The sequence below is a fragment of the Musca autumnalis genome, unplaced genomic scaffold, assembly GCF_047663935.1.
Source record: "Musca autumnalis isolate F117 unplaced genomic scaffold, ASM4766393v1 scaffold_4, whole genome shotgun sequence".
Taxonomy (NCBI): Eukaryota; Metazoa; Arthropoda; class Insecta; order Diptera; family Muscidae; genus Musca; species Musca autumnalis.
The window spans coordinates 185,419,298-185,433,721 of record NW_027411977.1 but is presented as its reverse complement, the minus strand read 5'-3'; the positions used below and the strand labels follow the sequence as shown (position 1 = coordinate 185,433,721).

The 14,424-nt window shown below is 35.5% G+C and overlaps 1 protein-coding gene across 1 annotated transcript; it reads left to right on the top strand.

Annotated features, from left to right (window-relative positions):
• The first annotated feature begins 3,042 nt into the window (after window positions 1–3,042).
• Window positions 3,043–5,489, top strand: LOC141401813 (uncharacterized). Its single transcript, XM_073982335.1, has 5 exons — window positions 3,043–3,115; window positions 3,244–4,559; window positions 4,657–4,876; window positions 4,965–5,062; window positions 5,157–5,489. Exons 2-3 carry the CDS (start codon window positions 3,704–3,706, stop codon window positions 4,872–4,874), a joined length of 1,074 nt encoding a protein of 357 aa, XP_073838436.1. The 5' UTR covers window positions 3,043–3,115; window positions 3,244–3,703; the 3' UTR covers window positions 4,875–4,876; window positions 4,965–5,062; window positions 5,157–5,489.
• Window positions 5,490–14,424: the final 8,935 nt, after the last annotated feature.

Here is a 14,424-nt window from a genome sequence, read left to right as displayed (position 1 = left end):
GATTTTTCTAATCTTTCTGATATATTAGGTATATATATCAGTGATTTGTAAATTTTTGGTGATTTTTCTTCTGTAGGTTCTTTTATATTTTTCGGTTTATATTTATTCAATAAAGAGTTGGTTAATTGGAGTGGGAAATCATTCTGGGTAAGTATTTTTCTAATTTTGTTCTTATTTTCAGCGTGGAATTGTTTATCGCTTATATTCATTACTCTATTTATTAGGTTATTTGCCGTATTGATAATGGTTCTTTTTGTATGTTTTGAGTGGAAGTTTATAAGCCTCCCTGAGGCTGTGGGTTTCTGGTACCAATTTAAGTTTATTTTGTTGTCGAAATTTCTTATAATTAATGTGTCCAAATATGGAAGTTTCCCGTCAATTTCTTTTTCCAGCGTAAATTTTATGTTTTTATTAAAGTTATTCAGCTTAGTCAATGTTTCTTCTATTGCATCTTCCCTTACTATTGCAAAAATGTCATCCACGTATTTCGTCAGTATTTTTGGTTTTTTTGAAAGTGATCCCAATGAAGTATCAAGTAATGATTCCATCACTAAATCTGCTATAATGGGAGACGCAGGGGAACCCATAGGTAGTCCAACTTTCTGTTTATACAATTTATCTTCATATTTGAAGTATCTGTTCTCTTTAATACAAAATTTCACAATGCTCAGGAACAAGTTTTTTGGTATTTTAGTATATTGTTGAATGTCATTCCATCTATTTTCTATTATTTGTAATCCTAAATCTACAGGTATGCTAGGAAACAACGAGACCACGTCAAAGGAAACCATTTTTTCATTCTCGCAAATCGTCATATTCTTAATCTTATCTCTAAATTGCACCGAATCTCTTATGTTATAAACTGAGTTTTTTGTCAGGTTTTTAAGTATATTTACTACGTATCTGCATAACTTGATTGAAGGCGAGTTTATCGATGAGCAAATTGGTCTGAGGGGGAAACCGTCTTTGTGGATTTTTGGTAATCCATATATCCTTGGCGCGGTAGCTACGTCTGTCTTCAATCGTTTTTTCTCCATTGTTGTGATAATTTCGTTTTTGAACAATTCTTCCACCAATTCATTATTTTTCTTTTGTAAACTCGATGTTGGATCTTTAGTGATGCGCTGATATGTCATCATATCTGATAATAATATTTTCATTCTCTCTTGATAATCCTTTTTCTCCATAGCTACAGTTACGTTGCCTTTATCTGCATTTAATATTATAATGTCTTTGTTGTGCCTAAGGAATTTTGAGAGAAAGCACAAGAGACAAATTTATTATAAACACAGTGGAACGAACACGAAAATTCCTTAGGCACAACAAAGACATTATAATATTAAATGCAGATAAAGGCAACGTAACTGTAGCTATGGAGAAAAAGGATTATCAAGAGAGAATGAAAATATTATTATCAGATATGATGACATATCAGCGCATCACTAAAGATCCAACATCGAGTTTACAAAAGAAAAATAATGAATTGGTGGAAGAATTGTTCAAAAACGAAATTATCACAACAATGGAGAAAAAACGATTGAAGACAGACGTAGCTACCGCGCCAAGGATATATGGATTACCAAAAATCCACAAAGACGGTTTCCCCCTCAGACCAATTTGCTCATCGATAAACTCGCCTTCAATCAAGTTATGCAGATACGTAGTAAATATACTTAAAAACCTGACAAAAAACTCAGTTTATAACATAAGAGATTCGGTGCAATTTAGAGATAAGATTAAGAATATGACGATTTGCGAGAATGAAAAAATGGTTTCCTTTGACGTGGTCTCGTTGTTTCCTAGCATACCTGTAGATTTAGGATTACAAATAATAGAAAATAGATGGAATGACATTCAACAATATACTAAAATACCAAAAAACTTGTTCCTGAGCATTGTGAAATTTTGTATTAAAGAGAACAGATACTTCAAATATGAAGATAAATTGTATAAACAGAAAGTTGGACTACCTATGGGTTCCCCTGCGTCTCCCATTATAGCAGATTTAGTGATGGAATCATTACTTGATACTTCATTGGGATCACTTTCAAAAAAACCAAAAATACTGACGAAATACGTGGATGACATTTTTGCAATAGTAAGGGAAGATGCAATAGAAGAAACATTGACTAAGCTGAATAACTTTAATAAAAACATAAAATTTACGCTGGAAAAAGAAATTGACGGGAAACTTCCATATTTGGACACATTAATTATAAGAAATTTCGACAACAAAATAAACTTAAATTGGTACCAGAAACCCACAGCCTCAGGGAGGCTTATAAACTTCCACTCAAAACATACAAAAAGAACCATTATCAATACGGCAAATAACCTAATAAATAGAGTAATGAATATAAGCGATAAACAATTCCACGCTGAAAATAAGAACAAAATTAGAAAAATACTTACCCAGAATGATTTCCCACTCCAATTAACCAACTCTTTATTGAATAAATATAAACCGAAAAATATAAAAGAACCTACAGAAGAAAAATCACCAAAAATTTACAAATCACTGATATATATACCTAATATATCAGAAAGATTAGAAAAATCAAATATGTATGACAACAACAAATATACAATAGCCCATACTTCAAACAATACAACTAAAACAATATTCAGCCAAGTAAAAAGTAAGATACCAAAAATGGAAAGAAATAATGTGATCTATCAAATTGAATGTGGAGGTAATACTGAGGAAAATTGTGGTAAGCTATATGTTGGTACGACCAAAAATAAGCTTAAAACACGCATGTCGGCACACAAGTCCGACATTAAGCTAAGGAATTCAAATGTAACACAAAAAACAGCGCTTGCAGAACACTGCAAACATCATAATCACATACCCAACATCGATGGAGTGAGAGTGTTACAAGCAGAGAGTCATTACAACAAAAGACTTACACTTGAGATGCTCCACATAAACAGCTTACCAACAACAAAACGAATAAACAGCAAAACAGACACCGACAATACAGCATACTGTTACAGATACCTAACACAGAAAAACGATCGAGCAATTCGTAAATAATAATCAGTGCAATACTAAATTTTGACGATGGTAGACATACTACGCTAGTTTTTAAGTTTGCTTTATTATTATTTACACGTAAGATTTATTTATATTTTTTCTGTGATTATACATTTTTATTTATTTTTCTGTAATTATACAATTTTATTTATTTGTAACAAATGCTGTGATATAGATTATAAGTCGTACAATGTTTTTATTTGTAGATCAATACTCCCTGAAGATGGAATTTAATTAATTCCGAAATATTGGAAAAATCATTAAAGAATAAAGAAAACATCAAGACCTCAAGCTCGAACAAAAATGTGTATTTATTAAGGAATTAAAAAACATTTTCAAGCCGTTCTTATTTAACAAAGTAATGGAGGCATTGCGTATAACTGCAAAGTACGAGTTTGGTCGAGGATTTGCTACGCCAGCTGTGGCCACAAACTTATCCAGCCTTATTAAAAAGTGTGCGAAATTACAGGGCAATGAGTTTATTAAGAGCCAAAACCAAGACTTGAAATCTCTTCTGGATGATTTTTTGTATCTCTGGGTAGATGAGACTCCCACTCAAATACATAAGAAAGCAATTGAGGATCGGGAAAATCGAAGAAGAACAAAAATTGAGAATTTGCCCAATAAGGATGACATAAAAAATTATATGTTTTTTTAAGATCGAAAATGTTAGACTGCATTGCAACTCTGTCAAAAGAATTTAGTTTCCCTGAATGGAAAGACCTGATGGAATCAACTCTCATATGCCTGCAGGTATTTAATAGGAGAAGAGCTGGCGAACTTGAACGGATAAAGAGGAAAAATTATAACAACAAACAAAAAATAACGGACAAAATTGAAGCTGGTCTTCTAGAAACTATTTCAACGGAATCCATTGAATTTGCCAAACAATATGTAAGAATTGTCGTACGTGGAAAATTAGGACGTACAGTTAGTGTACTTCTCGATCCCTTAAGTAAAGAAGCAGTTGATCTAATTCTAAAAAACCGCGAAAGGGCTGGTGTTCCAGACTCTAACCGGTACGTCTTCAGTGCTACCGGAGGTTCAGAATTAACAAAAGAATATATTCGAGCTTGTCCTTTGATCAGAAAATTTTCGCTGGAGTGTGGGGCTACTTTTCCTGAAACCCTAAGAGGTACAAAGTTGCGCAAGCACATTGCGACTTACACATCATTATTAAATGTGGAGGAAGCCACTGTAGACAGGCTGGCAAATTTCCTTGGTCACAACAAGGATATACATAAAGCAATATATAGGATGCCGGTACCAATTGCTGAAGTAACAAGCGTATCAAAAATTTTATGGTCAGCTGCAGGTTATACTGAAGAGAACAACAGCAATAAAGACAAGATTTGCGAAAATTCTGATAGTCCTACTCCTGAAGATTCCGATGGTTCTGAAGATTCCGATAGTTCCGAAGATTCCGATAGTTCTGAAGATTGCGATAGTTCTGAAGATTCCGAAGATGAGCCGTTGGTTGAACTAAAGAACGAAAAAATTAAACGAAAAAAGAAACTTAGTCGTAAGTCCAAATATAGTAATTTAGAAATATAATATTAATATAAATTAGATTCTAAATTGCTTGGGTTTACCAAAATTTAACAATACTATTTTAATAGGTTTACCTCAACCAATAATAAAAAAAATCCGGTGGACGTGTGAAGAAATAGAATCTTTGAAAGGCGAATTTGGGGACATCTCCACAATGAATAAGTTGCCGTCTATAAAGGAGTGCAAAAAACTAATACAAGAGAATGCTTATCTTTGCAACAGGACGCCAGCCCAAATAAAATCTTACATCGACAATCAACGAAAAAAGCATAGTAAACCCGTTTAAAGGTACATATGTTAACACTTAATTTTAATATTATTTTGAGTTTTCTCGATCTCCATTGTAACAATAACTAACATTTATTTAATTTTACAGCATTTTCATTTTCTATTCAAATTCACAACAATGAAACTGAAATAAGTCTGTTATAAAACCATACACAAAAAAACAACAGATGTCTTAAAGCATTTTAGGTAAGTATTTTAACTCATACATAATTTTGATTTTATGTCGTTTTTCTTGAACTCGATTATCAATAACTAATATTTATTTCATGTCATTTTACAGCAATTTTATTCTTTCTTCAAATGCACAACAATGAAACACGATCCTTTTCTGATGAAATAGACCTGTTGCTACTTTACTGTCTGATGCCTCCTGTATCCTGAGTTGAAAATACTGCGTTAAGGAATATAATGAAATCAGTACTTTATTTCTTGTATATTTCTTCATAATTAACCAAAAACTATAGTTGTAAGATTTTTAGTAAGGGATAAAACTAAATAAACCAAAAACAATGAGGTTGAAACCATTAAAAACATTGCAATAAAAACTAAACGTGTAATAAAATTACACAATATGTTTTCTAATAGAACTATTAATATTAATAAAGTAAAAAAATCTGATGTCAATTTACGAATATGTTTCGTATTTACCATCAAAAAACTGTATACATGTAAATTTACTCAGTAATTTATTGAATTTTTATAACTTTTGTTTCTAATAAACCTATTACATGTTAATATTTATATTCAAAAAACTACAGTATGTAGTAGATTGTCACGTATTTCGACTATTCCAAAACTGGAGCACTTTAATTCAATATCTTTTAATTTCAATCAATATGATAGTTCCAAAGTTAATACATTTAGAAATAAACAATGTTTCACGAAATATTCGAATTTGTGATAGTCTACTATATATTTGAGTACTTTTATTTTAAAGCTTAAAGCGTCTTCTATTCTGTATAACACCTCTTCAGGCGTATTCTATTCTGTAGAAGGCCTCTTAAGGCGTCTTCTATTCTGTAGAAGACCTCATAAGGCGTCTTCTATTCTGTACAAGACCTCTTAAGGCGCCTTCTATTCTGCAGAAGAACTCTTAAGGCGTCTTCTATTCTATAGAAGACCTCTTAAGGCGTCTTCTATTCTGTAGAAGACCTCATAAGGCGTCTTCTGTTCTATAGATTACCTATTGAGGTGTATTCTATTCTGTAGATGACCTCTTAAGGCGCCTTCTATTCTGCAGAAGACCTCATAAGGCGCCTTCTAATATATAGAAGACCTCTTAAGGCGTCATCTTTTATAAAGAAGACATCTTAAGGTGTCACCTATTCTATAGAAGACTTTTTAAGGCGTCTTCTATTCTACAGAAGACATCTTAATGCATCTTCTATTCTATAGAAGATCTCTTAAGGCGTCTTCTATTCTGCAAAAGACCTCTTAAGGCGTCTTTTATTCTGTAGAAGACATCTTAAGACGTCTTATATTCTATAGAAGACCTCTTAAGGCGTCTTCTATTCTATAGAAGACCTCATAAGGTGTCTTCTATTCTATAGACTACCTCATAAGGCGTTTTCTATTCTATGTAGTAGATTGTCACGTATTTCGACTATTCCAAAACTGGAGCACTTTAATTCAATATCTTTTAATTTCAATCAATATGATAGTTCCAAAGTTAATACATTTAGAAATAAACAATGTTTCACGAAATATTCGAATTTGTGATAGTCTACTATATATTTGAGTACTTTTATTTTAAAGCTTAAAGCGTCTTCTATTCTGTATAACACCTCTTCAGGCGTATTCTATTCTGTAGAAGGCCTCTTAAGGCGTCTTCTATTCTGTAGAAGACCTCATAAGGCGTCTTCTATTCTGTACAAGACCTCTTAAGGCGCCTTCTATTCTGCAGAAGACCTCTTAAGGCGTCTTCTATTCTATAGAAGACCTCTTAAGGCGTCTTCTATTCTGTAGAAGACCTCATAAGGCGTCTTCTGTTCTATAGATTACCTATTGAGGTGTATTCTATTCTGTAGATGACCTCTTAAGGCGCCTTCTATTCTGCAGAAGACCTCATAAGGCGCCTTCTAATATATAGAAGACCTCTTAAGGCGTCATCTTTTATAAAGAAGACATCTTAAGGTGTCACCTATTCTATAGAAGACTTTTTAAGGCGTCTTCTATTCTACAGAAGACATCTTAATGCATCTTCTATTCTATAGAAGATCTCTTAAGGCGTCTTCTATTCTGTAAAAGACCTCTTAAGGCGTCTTTTATTCTGTAGAAGACATCTTAAGACGTCTTATATTCAATAGAAGACCTCTTAAGGCGTCTTCTATTCTATAGAAGACCTCATAAGGTGTCTTCTATTCTATAGACTACCTCATAAGGCGTTTTCTATTCTATGTAGTAGATTGTCACGTATTTCGACTATTCCAAAACTGGAGCACTTTAATTCAATATCTTTTAATTTCAATCAATATGATAGTTCCAAAGTTAATACATTTAGAAATAAACAATGTTTCACGAAATATTCGAATTTGTGATAGTCTACTATATATTTGAGTACTTTTATTTTAAAGCTTAAAGCGTCTTCTATTCTGTATAACACCTCTTCAGGCGTATTCTATTCTGTAGAAGGCCTCTTAAGGCGTCTTCTATTCTGTAGAAGACCTCATAAGGCGTCTTCTATTCTGTACAAGACCTCTTAAGGCGCCTTCTATTCTGCAGAAGACCTCTTAAGGCGTCTTCTATTCTATAGAAGACCTCTTAAGGCGTCTTCTATTCTGTAGAAGACCTCATAAGGCGTCTTCTGTTCTATAGATTACCTATTGAGGTGTATTCTATTCTGTAGATGACCTCTTAAGGCGCCTTCTATTCTGCAGAAGACCTCATAAGGCGCCTTCTAATATATAGAAGACCTCTTAAGGCGTCATCTTTTATAAAGAAGACATCTTAAGGTGTCACCTATTCTATAGAAGACTTTTTAAGGCGTCTTCTATTCTACAGAAGACATCTTAATGCATCTTCTATTCTATAGAAGATCTCTTAAGGCGTCTTCTATTCTGTAAAAGACCTCTTAAGGCGTCTTTTATTCTGTAGAAGACATCTTAAGACGTCTTATATTCAATAGAAGACCTCTTAAGGCGTCTTCTATTCTATAGAAGACCTCATAAGGTGTCTTCTATTCTATAGACTACCTCATAAGGCGTTTTCTATTCTATGTAGTAGATTGTCACGTATTTCGACTATTCCAAAACTGGAGCACTTTAATTCAATATCTTTTAATTTCAATCAATATGATAGTTCCAAAGTTAATACATTTAGAAATAAACAATGTTTCACGAAATATTCGAATTTGTGATAGTCTACTATATATTTGAGTACTTTTATTTTAAAGCTTAAAGCGTCTTCTATTCTGTATAACACCTCTTCAGGCGTATTCTATTCTGTAAAAGGCCTCTTAAGGCGTCTTCTATTCTGTAGAAGACCTCATAAGGCGTCTTCTATTCTGTACAAGACCTCTTAAGGCGCCTTCTATTCTGCAGAAGACCTCTTAAGGCGTCTTCTATTCTATAGAAGACCTCTTAAGGCGTCTTCTATTCTGTAGAAGACCTCATAAGGTGTCTTCTATTCTATAGACTACCTCATAAGGCGTTTTCTATTCTATAGACGACCTCATAGGGCGTTTTCTATTGTATAGAAGACCTCTTAAGGCGTCTTCTAATCTATAGAAGACCTCTTAAGGCATCTTCTTTTCTGTAAAAGACCTCTTAAGTTGTTTTCTATTCTATAGAAGACCTCTTAAGGCGTCTTCTTCTGTAGAAGAACTCTTAAGGGGTCTTCTATACTCCAGAAGACTTCTTAAGGTGTCTTCTGTTCTATAGAAGACCTATTAAGGTGTCTTCTATTCTGTAGATGACCTCTTAAGGCGTCTTCTATTCTGCAGAAGACCTCTTAAGGCGTCTTCTAATCTATAGAAGACCTCTTAAGGCGTCATCTTTTATAAAGAAGACCTCCTAAGGTGTCACCTATTCTATAGAAGACTTTTTACGCCGTCTTCTATTCTATAGAAGACGTCTTAAGGCGTCTTCTATTCTGTAGAAGACCTCTTAAGGCGTCTTCTATTCTGTAGAAGAGATCATAAGACGTCTTCTATTCCATAAAAGACTTCTTAAGGCGTCTACTAGTCTATAGAATACATCTTAAGGCGTCTTCTATTCTACAGAAGACCTCTTAAGTCGTCTTCTATTCTATAGATGCCGTAGGGCGTCTTCTATAGAATAGAAGATGCCGTAGGGCGTCTTCTATAGAATAGAAGATGCCGTAGGGCGTCTTCTATAGAATAGAAGATGCCGTAGGGCGTCTTCTATAGAATAGAAGATGCCGTAGGGCGTCTTCTATAGAATAGAAGATGCCGTAGGGCGTCTTCTATAGAATAGAAGATGCCGTAGGGCGTCTTCTATAGAATAGAAGATGCCGTAGGGCGTCTTCTATAGAATAGAAGATGCCGTAGGGCGTCTTCTATAGAATAGAAGATGCCGTAGGGCGTCTTCTATAGAATCGAAGATGCCGTAGGGCGGCTTCTATAGAATAGAAGATGCCGTAGGGCGTCTTCTATAGAATATAAGATGCCGTAGGGCGTCTTCTATAGTATATAAGATGCCGCAGGGCGTCTTCTATACAATAGAAGATTGCGTAGGGCGTCTTCTATAGAACAGAAGATGCCGCAGGGCGTCTTCTATACAATAGAAGATGCCGTAGGGCGTCTTCTATAGAACAGAAGATGCCGTAAGGTGTCTTCTATAGAATAGAGAATGCCGTAAGGCGTCTTCTATAGTATATAGGATTCCGTAGGGCGTCTTCTATAGTATATAGGATGCCGTAGGGCGTCTTCTATACCTATTAAGGTGTCTTCTATTCTGTAGATGACCTCTTAAGGCGTCTTCTATTCTGAAGAAGACCTCTTAAGGCGTCTTCTAATCTATAGAAGACCTCTTAAGGCGTCTTCTAATCTATAGAAGACCTCTTAAGGCGTCATCTTTTATAAACAGGTATGTACTGGAAATCATTTCGACTCGATTTGGCATAAATCGAAATCGTGTAGCTCAAATTTGGCTTGTTCTTTTATTGAAAATATGGCTGAACTTTAAAAAACATTGTTTAAAAAAGGAAGTTTGTGAAAGAAATATTCATTTATCACCAAGGAACGCTGAAATATATACCATTTCGATTCGACAAATCGACTCGAATCGATTTCCATCACATACCAGAAAGAAGACCTCCTAAGGTGTCACCTATTCTATAGAAGACTTTTTACGCCGTCTTCTATTCTGTAGAAGACGTCTTAAGGCGTCTTCTATTCTGTAGAAGACCTCTTAAGGCGTCTTCTATTCTGTAGAAGAGATCTTAAGACGTCTTCTATTCTATAAAAGACTTCTTAAGGCGACTACTAGTCTTTTTTTTTTTTTTTTTTTTAATGGACGTAATGATAGCGCACTATCAATAGTGGTCCTACACTGGAGCTTCCACCCCGGGACCGCTTTCGCATTACTTCGGGGTGGGGCTCATTAGCTGCTATTTGCAGTTCTTTTTATGTATCTACTCCCCCGTCCATGCTATATTGCTAACATGATTAGGGGTTCGGTTCTTGTCTGTTCTGGTACAGATTTTTCTCCATCATTACATTTTGTATGTATATTGCATATTTTTTCCATTCTTCTTTCGACTCCAGCATTTTAATTATTATATGTTTTGTTTTATCGTTCGAATTGGGATATATTCCATGCAGAATTCTTTTGGTTTCCCAATGCTTGCATTTGAGGAGTGAATGTTCCACAGTATCTTCGTATTCGTTGCATATTTCACATATTTCGCTTCCTTTAATATGAAACCTGTGTAAATAAATACCGAAATTTCCATGTCCACTCAATACTTGCGTTATGAAATAATTTACTTCTCCGTGCTTTCTGTTTATCCAAGATTGTATACAGGGAATTATCTCATATGTGTGTCTGCCTTTGCTACTGTTTACCCAGGATTCTTGCCACTTTTCAAGAAGTATGCGTCTAGCTTCCTCCTTAATTTGCTGTATTTCTCTGTTGGTATGATAACTGGCTTCAGATTTTCGATGATCATATATATATTTTCTTTCTTCAAATTGTAAAACTAATGGTGGTATACCAGATAGTACCGACAGTGCTGCTGTTGATACCGTTCGATACGCCGATGTGACTCGCAAGGAGCATACACGGTGAACTTTTTCAATAGTATTTGTCAGTTTTTTACTATCCACAATAGCATTGCTTATTGCGACTACTAGTCTATAGAATACATCTTAAGGCGTCTTCTATTCTACAGAAGACCTCTTAAGTCGTCTTCTATTCTATAGATGCCGTAGGGCGTCTTCTATACAATAGAATATGCCGTAGGGCGTCTTCTATACAATCGAAGATGCCGTAGGGCGTCTTCTATACAATAGAAGATGCCTTAGGGCGTCTTCTATACAATAGAAGATGCCGTAGGGCGTCTTCTATACAATAGAAGATGCCGTAGGGCGTCTTCTATAGAATAGAAGAAGCCGTAGGGCGTCTTCTATAGAATAGAAGAAGTCGTAGGGCGTCTTCTATAGAATAGATGCCGTAGGGCGTCTTCGATAGAATAGATGCCGTAGGGCGTCTTCTATATAATAGAAGCCGTAGGGCGTCTTCTATAGAATAGAAGATGCCGTAGGGCTTCTTCTATAGAATAGAAGATGCCGCATGGCGTCTTCTATAGAATAGAAGATGCCGTAGGGCGTCTTCTATAGAATATAAGATGCCGTAGGGCGTCTTCTATAGTATATAAGATGCCGCAGGGCGTCTTCTATACAATAGAAGATGCCGTAGGGCGTCTTCTATAGAACAGAAGATGCCGTAAGCCGTCTTCTTTAGAATAGAAGATGCCATAGGGTGTCTTCTATACAATAGAAGATTCCGCAGGGCGTCTTCTATACAATAGAAGATGCCGTATGGCGTCTTCTATAGAATAGGGCGTCTTCTATAGAACAGAAGGTGCCGTAAGGCTTCTTCTATAGAATAGAAAATGCCTTAAGGCGTCCTCTATAGTATATAGGATGCCGTAGGGCGTCTTCTATAGAATAGAAGATGCCGTAGGGCGTCTTCTATAGAATAGAAGATGCCGTAGGGCTTCTTCTATAGAATAGAAGATGCCGTAAGGCGACTTCTATAGAATAGAAGATGCCGTAGGGCGTCTTCTATAGAATAGAAGATGCCGTAGGGCGTCTTCTATAGAATAGAAGATGCCGTAGGGCGTCTTCTATAGAATAGAAGATGCCGTAGGGCGTCTTCTATAGAATAGAAGATGCCGTAGGGCGTCTTCTATAGAATATAAAATGCCGTAGGGCGTCTTCTATAGTATATAAGATGCCGCAGGGCGTCTTCTATACAATAGAAGATGCTGTAGGGCGTCTTCTATAGAACAGAAGATGCCGTAAGGCGTCTTCTATAGAACAGAAGATGCCGTAAGGCGTCTTCTATAGAACAGAAGATGACGTAAGGCGTCTTCTATATAATAGAAGATGCCATAGGGTGTCTTCTATACAATAGAAGATGCCGCAGGGCGTCTTCTATACAATAGAAGATGCCGTAAGGCGTATTCTATAGTATATAGGATGCCGTAGGGCGTCTTCTATAGAATAGAAGATGCCGTAGGGCGTCTTCTATAGAATAGAAGATGCCGTAGGGCGTCTTCTATAGAATAGAAGATGCCGTAGGGCGTCTTCTATAGAATAGAAGATGCCGTAGGGCGTCTTCTATAGAATAGAAGATGCCGTAGGGCGTCTTCTATAGAATAGAAGATGCCGTAGGGCGTCTTCTATAGAATAGAAGATGCCGTAGGGCGTCTTCTATAGAATAGAAGATGCCGTAGGGCGTCTTCTATAGAATAGAAGATGCCGTAGGGCGTCTTCTATAGAATAGAAGATGCCGTAGGGCGTCTTCTATAGAATAGAAGATGCCGTAGGGCGTCTTCTATAGAATAGAAGATGCCGTAGGGCGTCTTCTATAGAATAGAAGATGCCGTAGGGCGTCTTCTATAGAATAGAAGATGCCGTAGGGCGTCTTCTATAGAATAGAAGATGCCGTAGGGCGTCTTCTATAGAATAGAAGATGCCGTAGGGCGTCTTCTATAGAATAGAAGATGCCGTAGGGCGTCTTCTTTTTTTTTTTTTTTTTTGCTTTATTTGCTTTATTTGGATAAATAATATATTACAATTCATAAGTCCCGCGAAGCTTGAGGCTTGTCTGCAGGATAAACTTAAAAATAATAATTAAATTATTTACATTTACATAGCGTATTGACAGTTTAGCAGTGATACAAATTCCAAATATTATAAAGTTATAAATATTTAAACATGTTTATATATCTAGATAAGGTTATTGGGAATTCAAGAAATATTGTTTTATCATTCTTTTTCTTTTATATTTATTTTTTATTCCTACTATGGATAATGGTATAGAGTTCATAATTGTTGGGAGACTAACTTTTAAGGATTTTTTACTATATTCATTTTTGAATCCTGGTACTTTATATCTTCCTTCGGCCCGCCTTCTTGTATTTTGAGTGTGGTTAATGGGATCTAGCATGCTTCTTTCTTCAAAAAATTCATTCAATACTGTTGTTTTGTATAGGTTAGCGATGGTTAGTACTCCTAGAGTTTTGTGTAGATTTGTATTGCGGGTTGATTGGGTTGCTCTTATGATATTGTGTGTATTTGAGTTTATGTTGTTTTGTTGAACGTTGTTTATTATGGACCGATTAAAGCTTTTTTGGAGTATTTTTAGAATACTATATTGCGCGTTTTGTATCATTCTACAGTTAGATGCGTTGCCCCAGGCTGTTATTCCATGTCTGAGATACGATTCAGCGAGTGAAAAATACGCTTGTCTCAATACATTATATGGAGCACAGAGACTCAGATGATATAAAGCATATGCTGATTTTCGAAGTTTTTTTCTGACGTTCTCGATTTGTGGTTTCCATTTCAAATTAGAGTCTAAAAGTACTCCCAGATACTTAAGCGTTTCTACGACCTCAATTTTTGTAGAACACGATTCAGGGTCCGATTGATATTCGTTAACATTTTTGTGCAGGCACTCATAGTTATGAAAAATTATTGATATTTCTGTCGACGGGATATGTTTTGGTTTGAAGTGCATCAGTTTAGTTTTGATGGCGTTGATAACTAACCCGTTGTCATGACACCATCTTGCCAGTTTGTTTATTTCATTTTGCATTCGCAATTCAGCTGCCCGTATGGATTTGTCCGCTACTATTATGGCTGTATCATCAGCATATGAAAATGTCACACTATCGTTTAGTGATTTTACCATATCGTTTGCATAAATTATAAAGAGTATAGGTCCAAGTTTGGAGCCCTGTGGAACCCCATACTCAGCTCTGTAATTGTTGCTGGTAATGTTGTCCAATTTAACTTTAAAACTTCGTAACTTTAAGTATTGCTCGAACCATTTAAGACAGTGTCCTCTTATTCCACT

What these genes read in the sequence shown, in the direction of transcription:
- LOC141401813 (XM_073982335.1), top strand. Translation starts at nt 3,704, where the DNA reads ATGTTAGACTGCATTGCAACTCTGTCAAAAGAATTTAGTTTCCCTGAA. An exon ending in ACGAAAAAAGAAACTTAGTC is followed by an intron (nt 4,560 to 4,656) that starts GTAAGTCCAAAT and finishes CTATTTTAATAG; the next exon opens with GTTTACCTCAACCAATAATA.